The sequence below is a fragment of the Budorcas taxicolor genome, chromosome 15 (assembly GCF_023091745.1).
Source record: "Budorcas taxicolor isolate Tak-1 chromosome 15, Takin1.1, whole genome shotgun sequence".
In the NCBI taxonomy this organism is placed as follows: domain Eukaryota; kingdom Metazoa; phylum Chordata; class Mammalia; order Artiodactyla; family Bovidae; genus Budorcas; species Budorcas taxicolor.
The window spans coordinates 76,977,120-76,994,467 of NC_068924.1; the positions used below are offsets into that span (position 1 = coordinate 76,977,120).

Genomic DNA, 17,348 nt, shown 5'->3' on the forward strand with positions numbered 1-17,348 from the left:
CCTGGCGAGCGATGGTCCATAGAGTTGCAAAGAGTTTGATATGAATAAAGTGACTAAGCAGCAGCAACAGCAGCATCCAAAGAAAACAAAAGAAACATTCTTTCATTCATTAAAGAAGAAAGAAAAAAAAAATTAACCAGTATAGTCCAAGAGAGAAAGGAATGTGTGTGTATGGCATAGTTAAAACTAGCAAATTAAAGGATGAAACTATATCATATTAAATCAAGAGAGATTTTTTAAAAAAATCTCTGAGCAGACTTTGGTTTCTGCCATGATACAATAAAAGGTACAATAATAGCCCCAAATCATAAAAAACCCAAATATTGAACATAATCAAGATAAATTTCAAGGATGGGAAAATATTAAGCAAGTGACTTGCTTCTGGTAATTTTGCAGTCACCAAATTATAGTCACAAATATAGAGTCAAAATTATAGTCACCAAAAGCTACAGGGAAGCTCCTGTAGCTCAGATGGTAAAGAATCTGCCTGAAATCCCCAAGACCTGGGTTCAGTCCCCAGGTTGGGAAGATTCCCTGGAGAAGGAAATCAATACCCACTCCGGTATTCTCGCCTGAAGCATTACAAGGACATAGAAAGCTGGTAGGCTATAGTCCATGGGGTTGCAAAGAGTTGGACACAACTAAGTGACCAATGCTAATCTTATGGTTGTTGAGATGGTTTTTACATTGAAAATTACTGTTAGCCTCTTATTTTGCTTAACTCCCAAAGTTACCTATCATCAAATAAGTTTACTCTGGCTTTCTAATCTCCAAATAAGACTGGATTCCCTGGTGGCTCAGAGGGTAAAGAGTCTGCCTGCAATGCCGGAGCCCTGAGTTTGATCCCTGGGTTGGGAAGATCTGCAGAGAAGAAAATGGCAACCACTCCAAGAATCTTGACTAAAAAAATCACACGGATGGAGGAGCCTGGTGAGCTATAATCCATAGGGTGGCAAAGAGTCAGACTTTCAGTGAAAAATTAATTGGTCACTCGAAGATGAAATGGAAACTTTTATTCAAGTCAAACTGAGGATTATAACCTGAGGACAACTCAGAAATCCACTAGTACTTTCTGCCCATTAGAAGTCCAAGGACAGTTGCATAAGTTTTTGAGACAGAGACATGTAATTAAATGATGTATATTTGACAGTGGATACAGTCTAGATCTAAGCAAGTAATAGGTCATGGTTCATGTGAAAGTGTTAGAGTCGCGTCTGACTCTTTATGACCCCATGGACTGCATCCTACCAGGCTCCTCTGTCCATGGGGTTTCCCAGGCAAGAGTACTGGAGTGGGCTGCCATTTCCTTCTCCAGGGAATCTTCCCGACCCAGGGATCTAGCCCAGATCTCCCACATTGCAGGCAGATTTTTTACCATCTGAGCCACCAGGGAAGTCGTGGGTCATAGTGGTATCATATGAGATTAAGAAGGAATATCTTAAGGAGTTGCTTTGTTGATGCTAGCAGATGTTGCTTTTTATGGCTGAGCAGGTTTCTGCTGATAGTGGAGGTTTGGCCAATGCTTAAAGCAGATACACAGTACACGGTAGAGGGGAGAGAGGTGAAAGGACAGAAGGACACTTTTGTTTATAATTTTTCTTATCATAAAATATGAATTTTACTTCACACTTATTCTAACAGAACAAACTTTGGGTGAGTATAAATGCCCTTCCAGAATTCATTAAAATTAAAATAAATGCACAATTGTTTCCTTTTTTCCAAACAATAAATTATCTCCTGAAATTCGGGAGGATGACCAGAGTTTCCTATAAGAGTCACTTTTAAATCTATATGAAAATTGGTTTAATTCTCATGAATTAATGAAAGATTCATAAGAGTATTTTAACCTGATTTTCAGTGTATCCCTTTTTATAGTCTTTCCTTGTTATCTCACCTTGGATAAACAATATTCAATAACATTCTTAACATCTGAAGAAGACTTCACTAGAATAAAGTTGGTTATAGGGTGTCAGTCAATAAATAAAACGTGAAGTTATTGGTTTTATGAGAGACTAGGATAAGATTGGTTATAGTATGTTATGAAATTTAAATTATAAAATAAGGATGTATACTGAATATCCAGTATGATAATAATTATGAAGTTCTACATGTATGCAAATAAGCATTATATTAAAAAATCATCTGGATAAATTTGTCAAAATGTTACAAAATTTATCAAAATGTTACATAATGTTGAAATTTTTCATATCATTCTTTCAATTTTGTTAAATTCTCAATTTATTTCTAATGAAAATGTCTACTCCCATAATAGTGTCACACAATTAAATATAAAAGACTCATTGTGACAAATGAGTCTCTCCTTAGAAATGAAGGGATGAAAAAATCATTCCTTCCCTGACAGTTTCAGGCATAGAGTAATTGCTCTAGAAATAGTTTCTCTACCACCCAGGCAAAAATTTAGAGCATCACACAGGAAGACCAAGCCATTAGGCCCCTCACTGTGGGTCTTGGAAAGGAAGACATCTAGTTTCTCATGACCTAGCATGCTTGCATTTAGCCCTGATGACATGCCAAGTCCTTTTTGTCCTTGGAGATATGCCAAGAATTATTCATTGGAAATTGGTCCACAGGGATGACCGAGTGTTGCAATCATCAATCCCCAGTATGTGAGGTGCCCTGGAATTATTAGGATAAGAGGCAAGGCATACTCTGCTCTGCTTCTGATATTCATTTTAGACATACATTCCTGGCAGATGCTACATTTGATCAGGAACTGAACAAACTTTCTAGGTTGACTAATTTTTCCTTCAGAATAAAACAAAATGACTGCACTTAAATTTAAAAAGAATTTATCTCAAAGAAACAAATATTATATGACAGAAAGACAGATAATATTAGAGGAAGGTGTTTTTCAGTCAATCTTGCTTCCCAGTAAGTACTGTTCTCAAAAATTGAAGATTTTAGTTGAAATCAAATAAAGCATGAATAATATCAGAAGAGTATGCATGCAGATATCATTTTAGATATCTTTGCCTTCAGTAGTGCCAGGACTGGTGGACCCAGAAATATAGCGTTGGTATAATCTTGGTCTTTTAGCCATTTAGAAATATAATTTTGGAAGAAATTTGATTTTCTTTTTTTTAATATAAATTTATTTATTTTAATTGATTTTGAATGGCCAGGTTATGATAAGTTTGTGTCTTTTGGAAATTAATACTAAGTATGTGGTCAGTCTACTGAAGTCCAAAGATTGATAGTTATTTTTCATTTGTATTAAATAATATTGGAAGAAATAGCAGAACGTAGTATATTAAAAATATTCTAATATGACTGTTTATGATATATACAGCATTTTAATAGGCATGTTTGAAATTAACTATGACAGGAATATAATGGACATACTCTCTGGAGTCAGTCTATCTTGGTAGAAATACAGAGCCAACATTTAATAGTTCTAACTATGGACAGACACATTACCCAAATTCTGTTCCCTTTTTCTCATATGAAAAATGTGGGTAATAATACTATGGTATAATAAACTCATGGGCATTAAATGCATTAATAATGGGAAGCATTTAGGAGGCTTCCGTGGTGTCTCAGAGGTTAAAGCCTCTGCCTCCAATGTGGGAGACCCGGGTTCAATCCCTGGGTTGGGAAGATCCCCTGGAGAAGGAAATGGCACCCCACTCCAGTACTCTTGCCTGGAAAATCCCATGGATGGAGGAGCCTGGTGGGCTACAGTCCGCGGGGTCTCAAAGAGTCGGACACGACCGAGTAACTTCACTTTCTTTTACTTTCAGGCTTATACAATTTATTCAATATACTACTTTTTGTTGTGTTTAAATGTCAATTTACATCTATTTATACATTTGGGAATCAATTTTTTTCTTTATATACAGTCCATACCTCATTATCATCAGTTCTTAGAAACACTAAGCAAATATAAATATGTCAGGTCATATATAGCAACACAAAGCCAACACAATATAGTAATTTCTGATAAGTTTCAACTTTAATTTCTCAACAGTTTGGAGCATTTGAACACTATGGGCAGAAGGAATATCACACAGGTGTCTGACTTCATCCTCATGGGACTGACAGACTCTGAAGAGATCCGGCTGGTCCTCTTCACCCTCTTCCTCCTGATATACCTGATCACTGTGCTGGGGAGTGTGGGGATGATCCTGATAATCCGCCTGGACCCCCAGCTTCACAGCCCCATGTATTTTTTCCTCAGTCACTTGTCATTCCTTGACCTCAGTTACTCAAGCGTCATCACCCCTAAAACCTTAGACAACTTACTGACTTCCATCAAAAATATTTCATACCTGAACTGCTTCATTCAGATGTCTTTCTTTGTCTTCTTGGGTGCCACTGAATGTTTCCTTCTCTCCTCCATGGCCTATGATCGCTATGCAGCCATCTGCAGCCCTCTGCGTTACCAGGTGGTTATGTCCACCAGGCGATGCTGCTCTCTCGTCTTTGGATCCTATTTGATTGGCTTTACAGATTCCTTTGTCAATGTGCTTTGCATGAACAAATTGCATTTCTGCAACTCCAATGTAATCTACCACTTCTTCTGTGACACATCCCCAATTCTATCCCTGTCCTGCACTGACACACACGACATTGAAATCATGGTGTTCATTGTCGCTGGTTGCACCCTAGTGGTGTCTCTTATCACAATATCCGTGTCCTATGTGTTCATCCTGTCCACCATCCTGGAAATTTCTTCCACTTCAGGGAAGCGGAAAGCCTTCTCTACCTGTGCCTCCCATCTCCTGGGAGTCACCATCTTTTACGGCACTATGATTTTCACTTACTTAAAACCAAGTAAGTCCTACTCCTTGGGAAAGGATCAAGTGGCTTCTGTTTTTTATACTATTGTCATCCCCATGCTGAATCCCCTTATATACAGTCTTAGAAACAAGGAAGTGAAGAATGCTGTCAGTAGAGTCATTCAGAAAAGAAAGGCTTCCAAGCAATTAAAATAAGAGTGATGCTGAACTTTTAAGCTATTATTTTTTTCTTCTTCCCTTTATGGCATTTCCTTCCTCTTTCTCCAGAAATGAATTGAAGACTTTACTTGTTCTTTATTTTTTCATTTATTCAGTAGAATTTTCCTTTGCTTGACCAAATATTTTCTTGGACATTTATTAGAATATGCCTTTAGAAATCCGCATTGTAATTGGAAACACTGACACATGTTAAATCCATGGTGCAAATCTATCTGTTTTTAAGGGTAACTGATTAGCAAAATAAAAATTTTACTTACCACATTTTAAAGTATTTCGTGCAGATTCAGAGAATTTTATGACAGAAAAGAGCTTCATTTTGGGAACAATGATAATTTTAGAAATTATTCCATTTACATTGAGGAAAAGCAGTATAGCAGAGTGCTTTTGTTATTGAACTAAACACTCCAGACTTTTGATTCTAGATCTGCAACTCTTTCAGCTGTGTCACTCTTAAATAAAACATCCTCTCAATCGAACATAATAAATCATGATTCCAGGTCCATAGAGTTTTTCTAAAGATTAAATCATATAACTGATGTAAGTGTTTAAGGTAGTACTATTAAAGGCTATTATCATTAGAAGAAGAAGAAGGCAGAAGGCAATGGCAACTCACTCCAGTACTCTTGCCTGGAGAATCCCATGGATGGAGGAGCCTGGTAGGCTGCAGTCCATGGGTCGCTAGGAGTCGGACACGACTGAGCGACTTCACTTTCACTTTTCACTTTCATGCACTGGGGAAGGAAATGGCAACCCACTCCAGTATTCTTGCCTGGAGAACCCCAGGGACAGGGGAGCCTGGTGGGCTGCCATCTATGGGGTCACATAGAATCGGACATGACCAAAGCGACTTAGCAGCAGCAGCATTATCATTAGAACACTCTTATTTGTTCAGTATTTTTAATGCACAGTGTCTTATTCTTACAGAATATTCTCTTTATTGTATTAAATTACTTTTGGTACATTTAAAGGACAAACACACAAACAGCTAAGAGAAAACTCAGCACCTCACAGGTTTGGATTTAAAATGGTACATGTCAATATTGCAGAGAACTTGAAAAATGTTGAAAATTTAAGGAAATAGAAACACCCTAAAAATTAATAAATTTGTATGTTTTCTTCCAGATTGATAGTTATGTATATGTATATATATAATGTGCTAGAACAATACTTCTGTCATTTCATATGCACCTTTTTGCAGTTTACTGTGTACATTATCAAGATTAACTTTATTTCTTTGTCAATGAATTCTAAGATGAATGTGTTTTTGATACATGGGAAAGATTGACTTTCATTTTGCACTTCTTTGAACATGAAGTGTTTGTAAATTCATCAAGTTAAAATATGTCATTTAGAATGGACTGGTTGGATCTCCTTGCAGTCCAAGGGACTCTCAAGAGTCTTCTCCAACACCACAGTTCAAAGGCATCAATTCTTCGGTGCTCAGCCTTTTTATAGTCCCACTCTCGCATCCATACATGACCACTGGAAAAACCATAGCCTTGACTAGACGGACCTTTGGTGGCAAAGTAATATCGATGCTTTTGAATATGCTACCTAGGTTGGTCATAACTTTCCTTCCAAGGAGTAGGTGTCTTTTAATTTCATGGTTGAAGTCACCATCTGCAGTGATTTTGGAGCCCCCCCAAATAAAGTCTGACTCGGTTTCCACTGTTTCCCCATCTATTTCCCATGAAGTGATGGGACCAGATGCCATGATCTTTGTTTTCTGAATGTTGAGCTAGAAGCCAACTTTTCCACTCTTGAGACTCTTTCTCTTGCATCAAGAGGCTTTTTAGTTCCTCTTCACTTTCTGCCATAAGGGTGGTGTCATCTGCATATCTGAGGTTATTGATATTTCTCCCTGAAATCTTGATTCCAGCTTGTGCCTCATCCAGCTCAGGATTTCTCATTGACTATGCCAAAGCCTTTGACTGTGTGGATCATAGCAAACTGTGGAAAATTCTGAAGGAGACATGAATACCAGACCACCTGACCTGCCCCTTGAGAAACCTGGATGCAGGTCAGGAAGCAACAGTTAGAGATAAGAAGTAAAACTACAAATTTACAATGAATTCAGTCTTTGTGTTAGCTCATTAATTTTAGTCTGGTAGAGCGCTAAAAATTTCCCTTATTTTAAAGTTTTTCTTGTACATAATACTGAATTTCAATTTTAATCTACTCTGCTATTTAAAGGTTAAGATCATATTTTTCATTTCAATTCAGTCGCTCAGTCGTGTCCGACTCGTTGCCGACCCCATGAATCACAGCACGCCAGGCCTCCCTGTCCATCACCAACTCCCAGAGTTCACTCAGACTCATGTCCATCGAGTCAGTGATGCCACCCAGCCATCACATCCTCTGTCGTCTCCTTCTCCTCCTGCCCCCAATCCTCCCAGCATCAGAGTTGTTTCCCATGAGTCAACTCTTTGCATGAGGTGGCCAAAGTACTGGAGTTTCATTTATCATCATTCCTTCCAAAGAATGCCCAGGGCTGATCTCCTTTAGGATGGACTGGTTGGATCTCCTTGCAGTCCAAGGGACTCTCAAGAGTCTTCTCCAACACCACAGTTCAAAAGCATCAATTCTTCGGCACTCAGCTTTCTCCACAGTTCAACTCTCGCATCCATACATGACCACTGGAAAAACCATAGCCTTGACTAGATGGACCTTTGTTGGCAAAGTAATGTCTCTGCTTTTAAATATGCTGTCTAGGTTGGTCATAACTTTCCTTCCAAGGAGTAAGTGTCTTTTAATTTCATGGCTGCAGTCAACGTCTGCAGTGATTTTGGTGCCCCCAAAATACAGTCTGACACTGTTTCCACTGTTTCCCCATCTATTTGCCATGAAGTGGTGGGACCAGATGCCATGATCTTCATTTTCTGAATGTTGAGCTTTAAGCCAACTTTTTCACTCTCCTCTTTCATTCATTTACCAAGCATTTAATATTTTTTGTTTAAATTTTTGTAACTAGATAGATCAATTTATTCACACTATAATAATTATAAACTTTCATTTTTTAAAATAATTTTTTTCTCTTGAAAATTATAGTTGATTATTTTAATAATAATAAGATGCAAAAGTGCAATTCTCTTTTAGGAGTTAAAAGTTTACATTGCTTTTACTACTTCAAACTGTTAACATATTTAAGTGTTTTAAATATGAATCATTTTCTGATAATTTGTTTCAAAAGTAACATCATTTATCAAGGCCATTTAAAGTTATCATGACTGCTTTTCTCTGATTTCAATGTTTTCTAGATTGTTTACTTAAAGCAATTGCTACTTGTTTTTGCTTCCATTAGTTTAACAATATACTTTTTGTCTTTTTTGTTATCATTCATAAGCATAATGTACTTGCATATATTTATGGGCCCTTTTCAGTTTTCTAGCCTCTTTTATAAAGTATGCTTTTATTATGCTTTCATTTCTATTTCTATGGTTAGGAAACGTATCCTCTTATTTTCTGCAAACAAATATGATGAACAGATTCTATGATGTGGACAATTCTTAAATTAGTAAATTTTAAATCAACCTAAACTCTATAAATTGACTATACCCTTCTTATAATAATGTAGTTTAGAATACATTTATATGATAATAGAAACATAAGTAATATTATTACACATGTGCATTGTGTTATATCATCTATAGGCCATATGAAATATTTCAAATATTTTCAATTCCTTGTTATATTAGTGCATACCACATTTTATGTAAAACGGTGTCTGAAGTAATTTAAAATATAATATGCTATTTTATGGTGCCATGCCAAAATGCTATTTAATAAAATATGATACAGAGAGAAATACAAAAACATAATCAGCTGCATTTATTGTCAAATAATTGATAAATAGAATGATCATAATATATTTTGCTAAGTATTTCCCATCTACCACCAATATTTAAAGGGATTTAGATATAGAGTGAAAGAGTTTATCTTCACAAGAGAACTTACAGGTAAGTACCAGCAACATCCACATGTTAATTTCAGGTGATGGAAGGCCATCCTCCTACTTATTCAGTCAATGACTTAAAAGGACTCCTGAAATTTTCTCTTTTTCTCATACACCTCACATCCAATCTATCAAGATAATATATAGATTCAAAACACATGGTATATTTGAATTCTGACTACTTCTCAACATCTTTTCTGCTACCCACTCTGGTTCAAAGAACCATCATAGTCTTAGAATCGTTGCTGCAGTCTCTGGGCTTGTCTCTGCTTGGCCTTGTCCCTCTTGAATTTAAATGTCAATGTGAGAGCCAGAGCGATCATACTGTTAAAGAGTAAGTTGGAATATATTACTTCATTCAATAATCCTACAGGTCTTATCTCACTAAGAGTAAAAATGAAAATCTTAAGATCCCACTCGTCCATAATAACCTTGCATCCACTACTAACCTCCATGAACTCATTCCTTACTATTGTATCAATTATATTCCCTTTGATTTAACCACATGACATCCTAACTCTTCTGTGTATACCAGTCCTGATACTACCTGAGATTTTTTCCATTTTTCCTTCATTCAGAAATGTCTGTTCATAGACAATTACATGTTTTTTTTTTTTTTTTTTTGGTCTTATTCTATTGAATAAAAACATCCTTGCCACTTTATTTAAAATTGTACCTGTTCTCTATTCTTTTTCATGTTTCGTTTGTTTCCCATACCAAGTATCTACATCCGACCATCAATAATATTTTGCTAGTGCATTTTTGCATTTTTTTTCTTGTCTGCTCCTCTCCCCCCTCCATACACGCACTATCATATAAACTTAATAAGTTCAGGATTCTTGCTTAATTTGTTCAACATTGTATCCCCAGCACTAGATCTATGCCTCAAAATATATCTGAAGGTTGCAATTTACAGATGAGGAAACTGCAGTGCAGAAAGAGTAAACAGTGGTCCATAGTCAGTCCACTAGTTAAAGAACAAGCTAGCTCACATTTGAACACAGATACCCTAACTCTAGCGTTCATGTGCTTTATCACCACTTTCTGATTGGATATTTTTTCAACATAATTGTATTGCAATTATCATAGTTGAAAATGTAGAATTCATAGCTATATTAAAGAAAACATTAAAGAAAATACCAGGGGCTGTTGAAAGGTGTATGTACCTGGCAGACATTCTCTGGAAATGCTGATTGAAGACAGTGTAGTTTTGGCATTACTAGATAGGCCTTTGCAAACATACAGTCACAGTCCTATTCACAGAAGGAAAATTAAAGAACAGTTTATCCCTCAATAGTATTATTCTAAAAAAAATCTGTAATAATCAGGGAATAGGCTATGTTGGTGTAACAGTGAGATTCAAAAACAGAGTGTCTCAATAAAGAAAACAATATCCTCGGTTGCAAATTCCTAGATGTTAACTGTGTAGGGTGTGTGGATGACTCTTTTTCACAGAATAATCCTGGAAATTACATTTCTTTTATGTTTTTAATTGGTTAGCCCCCAAATGTTGTCCTCTTCTGCATTGTTGAAAGTATCGATGATTTTTCATAAGTATTGGTAGAATTTACCAGTAAAACCATCTGTGCCTGGGCCTACTCTTCAGTATCTATTCAAGTTAATTGAAAGCATGAATCCACTTAAGCAAATGCATGAAAATGTTCATAAGCAGTGTGAATAACAGCTATAGAATAGAAACAACTCAAATGGCCATCAGATGATGATGAATGAATGAAGTGTGATATAAGCATTCAATAGAGGGAAGTATGACAATAAAGAAAAAAATAAAGTGAGTATGCATGTTACATCATAGGTGAACTTTGAAACCTTTATTTTAAGGAAATACTTTAGTCACAAGACACAACATACAGTATGAAGCAATTCACATGAACTATTTAGAATAAGCAAATGAAAGGATATTTGAAATTTCCTATGAATGGATATAATGTGTTCTGTGTAAGTCAATAAAGAATGATCAGATTAAAGGATTGGTTAAAGTCAAAGTGTCTTTATTATGTTAAAATTTTTTATACAATTTAAAGCAAAAATTAAAAATTTATGTTTAGTTTTATCTTATCTTGCCATAAACCTGATTTTTATTTCACATTTGTTTTAGTAAAACTAACTTTTGGTGACTAAATTTGCCCTTCTAAATTTCAAAGTGAAGTGAAGTGAAGTCGCTCAGTTGTGTCCGACTCTTTGTGACCCCATGGATGGTAGCCTACCAGGCTCCGCGATCCATGGGATTTTCCAGGCAAGAATATTGGAGTGGGCTGCCATTTCCTTCTCCATCTAAAGTTCAAAAATGATACAATAAATGCAAAAGTAGCTCCTTTATCCAAACCAACAAATTATCTCCTGAAATTCTGAAGTATGAGCAGAGATTTCTGTAAGAGTCATTTTTAAATCTATATAAAATAGGTTTAATTATCATGAGTTGATGGAGGGGCAGGTAGGAGGGGGTTCAGGATTGGGAACATGTGTACACCCATGGTGGATTCATGTTGATGTGTGGCAAAACCAATACAATATTGTAAAGTAAAAAATAATAATAATTTGAAAAAAAGGAAAAAAATAAAAAAACTCAGAGAAAAAAAAGCTTCACAAGAATATTTCATCTGATGCTCTGTTATTGCTTCTAAGTCTTTCTTTGTTTCCTCATGCTGGATAAGTAATATTTAAGAAAGTTCTTAACATTTGAGGAAGACTTCACTAGAACAAAGTTGGTTGTGAGCTATCAGTCAATGCATAGAACATGAAATTATGGATTTTACAAAAGGCTAATATAGCGTTGGTCATAATATGTTATGAAATTTTAGCATAAATTGAGAACGGGTATTGAACAAGCATTCTGATATTAATTATGAAAATCTGCTGCTGCTGCTGCTAAGCCACTTCAGTCTTGTCCGACTCTGAGTGACCCCATAGACAGCAGCCCGCCAGGCTCCCCCATCCCTGGGATTCTTCAGGCAAGAACACTGGAGTGGGTTGCCATTTCCTTCTCCAATGCATGAAAGTGAAAAGTGAAAGTGAAGTCACTGAGTTGTGTCTGACTGTGCGACCCCAGGGACTGCAGCCCACCAGGCTCCTCCATCCATGGGATTTTCCAGGCAAGAATACTGGAGTGAGGTGCCATTGCCTTCTCTGTATGAAAATCTAGAGGTATACAAATATGCATTCTATGAACAAACCATAATTGGGAGAAATTTATCAAAATGTGACAAAATTTTGATATTATTCTTTGAATTTTGTTGTAGTCTCATTTCTAATGAACATATTAATGCCTATAACCATATCACATGTTTAAATATAAAAGTTTCACTGTAAACAATATGTCATTTCACCCTTGGTGGCTTCAATGATAGATTAAGAATTTCTCTAGAAATAGTTTCTCTACCATCTAGGGATAAATTTAGCAAATCACAAAGGGCAACCTAACCATTAAGCTATTCATTGTATGGCTCCTAAGGAAGAGAAAATCGGCTTCTCAAAACACAGCACAACTGCATTTAGTCCTCGAACTTTTGTACTTGGAGACATTCTGATAAATCTTCCTTGGTAATTGGGATGACCAAGTGTTGCATTATTATCTATTTCCAGTCCATTAAAAGTGAAAGTCACTCAGTGGTGTCCTACTCTTTGAGCCCCCATGGACTATCAGTTCAGTTCAGTCGCTCAGTCGTGTCCGACTCTTTGCGACCCCATGAACCACAGCACACCAGGCCTCCCTGTCCATCATCAACTCCCGGATTCACCCAAACTCATGTCCATCGAGTCAGTGATGCCATCCAGCCATCTCATCCTCTGTCATTCCCTTCTCCTCCTGCCTCCAATCCCTCCCAGCATCAGAGTCTTTTCCAATGAGTCGACTTTTCGCATGAGGTGGCCAAAGTATTGGAGTTTCAGCTTCAGCATCAGTCCTTCCAATGAACATCCAAGACTGATTTCCTTTAGGATGGACTGGTTGGATCTCCTTGCAGTCCAAGGGACTCTCAAGAGTCTTCTCCAACACCACAGTTCAAAAGCATCAGTTCTTCAGTGCTCAGCCTTTTTATAGTCTACCTCTCACATCCATACGTGACCACTGGAAAAACCACAGCCTTGACCCTATGGACCTTTATTGGCAAAGTAATGTCTCTGCTTTTTAACATGCTGTTTAGGTTGGTCTTAACTTTCCTTCCAAGGAGTAACTTTCCTTCATGGCTGCAATCACCATCTGCAGTGATTTTGGAGCTCAGAAGAAAAAAAGTTAGCCACTTTTTCCACTGTTTCCCCATCTATTTCCCATGAAGTGATGGGACCAGATGCCATGATCTTAGTTTTCTGAATGCTGAGCTTTAAGCTAACTTTTTCACTCTCCTCTTTCCCTTTCATCAAGAGGCTCTTTAGTTTTTTATTTGCTTTCTGCCATAAGGGTGGTGTCATCTGCATATCTGAGCTTATTGATATTTCTCCTGGCAATCTTGAGTCCAGCTTGTGCCTCATCCAACTCAGCATTTCTCACGATGTACTCTGCATATAAGTTAAATAAGCAGGGTGTCTACAGCCTTGACATTCTCCTTTCCCAATTTGGAGCCAGTCTGTTGTTCCACGTTCAGTTCTAACTGTTGCTTCTTCACCTGCATACAGATTTCACAGGAGGTAGGTCAGGTGGTCTGATATTCCCATCTCTTTCATAATTTTCCACAGTTTATTGTTATCCACATAGTCAAAGGCTTTGGTGTTGTACAAAATGTGAAATTTATGGTATATAACTTTAAGAAAATGCCTATGGTTTGTGTTTCTCTAAATATTATTTATGTTAGATAACGGAAAACAAGTCCTGCCAAATAATTTCAAAGTGAATACATCTCATAAAAATATAGTCAATGATGAACACTGGGGTAAATGTATGTGTTTTTTTCAATTGTGGTTTTCTCAGGACGTATATATATGGAATCTGGAAAGATGGTAACGATGAACCTATCGGCAGGGCAGCAATGGAGGCGCAGACACAGGGAACAGACTTTGGACACAACAGGGGATAGAGCGGGGGGACAAATTAAGAGAGTAGCGTGGAAACCTGTACATTACCTCATGCAACACTAGATAGCCAGTGGAAATTCGCTATATGACACAGGGAGCTCAAATCTTGTACTCTCTGACAACCTAGAGGGGTGGGATGCGGTGGGAGGTGGGAAGAGGGTTCAAGAAGGAGAGGACATATGTATACCTATGGCTGGTTCATGTTTATGTATGACAGAAGCCAACACAATTTGTAAAGCAAGTATCCTCTAATTATAAATAAATGAATTAGAAAGAATATAGTGAGGAAGACAGTAGGACAACATAGATCAAGAATGCAGAATATGCATATATTTTGATCCTCCAAAAATGAAAACTAAGTCAAAGAAAGAGAAGAGATATCACAAGCTATAACAAGATTTATCTTTCCCCAAAATATGAAAAGATTAAAAATTACCTATTGAATACATATAATGTGTTATGAGTAAATCAACAAAGAATAACCAGTATTAAAGTATGTATTAAAGGTGAAAGTGAAAATAGCTTAATCGTGTCTGACTCTGCGACCCCATGAACTGCAGCACACCAGGCCTCCCTGTCTATCACCAATTCCGACAGTTTACCCAAACTCATGTCCATTGAATCGGTGATGCCATCAAACAATCTCATCCTCTGTCATTCCCTTCTCCTGTCACCATCAAACTTTTTCCCAGCACCAGGGTCTTTTCAAATGAGTCAGCATTTCCCATCAGGTGGCCAAAGTATTGGAGCTTCAGCTTCAACATCAGTCCTTCCAATGGACACCCAGGACTAATCTCCTTTAGGATGGACTGGTTGGATCTCCTTGCAGTCCAAGGGACTCTCAAGAGTCTTCTCCAACACCACATTTTAAAAGCATCAATTCTTCGGCACTCAGCTTTTTTTATAGTCCCACTCTCACATCCATACATGACTACTGGAAAAACCATAGCCCTGACTAGACAGACCTTTGTTGACAAAGTAATGTCTCTGCTTTTTAATATGCTGTTTAGCCACTGTTTCCACTGTTTCCCCATCTATTTCCCATGAAGTGATGGGACCAGATGCCATGATCTTCGTTTTCTGAATGTTGAGCTTTAAGCCAACTTTTTCACTTTTCTCTTTCACTTTCATCAAGAAGCTCTTTAGTTCCTCTTCACTTTCTGCCATAAGGGTGGTGTCATCTGCATATCTGAGGTTATTGATATTTCTCCTGGCAGTCTTGATTCCAGCTTGTGCTTCTTCCAGCCCAGCGTTACTCATGATGTTAAATAAGCAGGGCGACAATACACAGCCTTGACGTACTGCTTTTCCTATTTGGAACCAGTCTGTTGTTCTATGTCCAGTTCTAACTGTTGTTTCCTGACCTGCTTATAGATGTCTCAAGAGGGTGGTCAGTTGGTCTGTTATTCCCATCTCTTTCAGAATTTTCCACAACTTATTGTGATCCACACGGTATGAGACTTTGGAATGGTCAATGAAACAGAAATAAATGTTTTTCTGGAACTCTCTTGCTTTTTCGATGATCCAGCAGATGTTGGCAATTTGATCTCTGGTTCCTCTGCCTTTTCTAAAACCAGCTTTAACATCTGGAAGTTCACAGTTCATGTATTGCTGAAGCCTGGCTTGGAGAATTTTGAGCATTACTTTGCTAGCGAGTGAGATGAGTGCAATTGTGTGGTAGTTTGAACAATCTTTGGCATTACCTTTCTTTAGGATTGGAATGAAAACGGGCCTTTTCCATTCCTGTGGCAACTGCCGAATTTTCCAGATTTGCTGGCATATTGAATGTGGCACTTTCACAACATCATCTTCAGGGATTTGAAGTAGGCCAACTGGAATGCCATCACATCCACTAGCTTTGTTCATAGTGATGCTTCCTAAGGCCTACTTGACCCACATTCCAGGATGTGTGGCTCTAAGTGAGTGATCACACTACCGTGATTATATGGATCATGAAGATCTTTTTTTGTACAGTTCTTCTGTGTATTCTTGCCACCTCTTCTTAATATCTTCTGCTTCGGTTAGGTCCATACCATTTTTTGTCCTTTATTGCAAATCTAGAGGTCTACAAATAAGCATTTTATGAAGAAAAAGATAATTGGGAAACTAATCAAAATGTTAAATTAGCTCGGTTTATTTCATATTGTCCTTTGAATTTTATTATATTTACTTTTTTCCCCCAATGTACATATTTACTACTATAATGCATGTGTGCTAAGTCACTTCTATTGTGTCCGGCTCTTTTCAACACTAAGGACTGTAGCCCACCAGGCTCTTCTGTCCATGGGATTCAGTAGGCCAGAATACTAGAGTGGGCTGCCATTTCCTCCTCCAGGGCATCTTCCCTGGCCAGTAATTGAACCCGTGTCTCTTGTATCTCCTGCATTGGCAAGCAGATTCTTTGCCACTAGTGTCACCTGGGAAGTCCACTCCTATTATATTGTCACAATTTAAATATAAACGTTTCATCGTAAAAATGCATCATTCCATCCCTGATAGTTTCAGTCACAGAATAAGTAAGTATTCCTCTAAAAACAGTTTCTCTACCACAGTAGGCATAGATTTAGAGCATCACGTTGGATGGCCACAGCGTTAGGCTCTTCACTGTGTGGCTGCTTTTTTTTTTTTCTACTTGGATTTTTACTTTGAATGTAGTATCATCAGCTTGCTTCTGCTTTGAATCATTGCATAAAAGGGAAGGCATATACCCAAGAGAAAAATTGTACTTTGAGTCAGAAAGCATCTAAAGGGATCATTTTTGTATAATCTTTCATTTAGTTTTCCTCTGGCTAAATTTAAGAAAAGGGCGGGGGGAGTTTGATTTATCAAAACTGTAGAGAATCAAGACCCAAGTATTTATTTAGAAACTTCTTTGTTATGTTTATGAATTCCTTTAAAAGATGTTTCAGGCAGATAAAATAGGAGCAGAGCTGGAATATACATTTTGAAGGCCACGGGAAATTCAGACATGTTAAGTATACTAAACACACACGTTTCTCTTAGGATGTTCTTGGAGCTGGTTGATTACTCTACATAATAGGCCTAAAAAAATCATCTTGAGAAATTACCTGACCTAAGCCAGAAACTGCTCATTTATTTATTTTTTTCTTTTTTTAAATTTTACTTTATTTTACTTTACAATACTGTATTGGTTTAGCCATACATCAACTTTTAAGGGAAAAAATTAGTTTCTCAGAACTTAGCATAGCAGCATCTAGTACTTGAAATTTTGTCCTTGGAGACATGCCAAGTAATCTTGCTTGGAAATTGGTCCACAGAGATGACCAAAGTTTGCATTATCATCAGTCTCCAGAATATGAGGTACCCTGGAGTTATCAGGATGAGAGGCAAGAGATATGGTGCTCCACTTACATATATGTACACAGTTGATC

The 17,348-nt window shown here is 37.3% G+C and overlaps 1 protein-coding gene across 1 annotated transcript; it reads left to right on the top strand.

Annotated features, from left to right (window-relative positions):
• The first annotated feature begins 4,007 nt into the window (after positions 1 to 4,007).
• LOC128060778 (olfactory receptor 8H1-like) lies at positions 4,008 to 4,955 on the top strand. Its single transcript, XM_052653157.1, has one exon. The coding sequence runs from the start codon at positions 4,008 to 4,010 to the stop codon at positions 4,953 to 4,955; it is 948 nt and encodes a 315-aa protein (XP_052509117.1).
• Positions 4,956 to 17,348: the final 12,393 nt, after the last annotated feature.

Excerpts from the sequence above, each read along its gene's own strand:
- LOC128060778 (XM_052653157.1), top strand. The coding sequence starts at position 4,008 with ATGGGCAGAAGGAATATCACACAGGTGTCTGACTTCATCCTCATGGGA.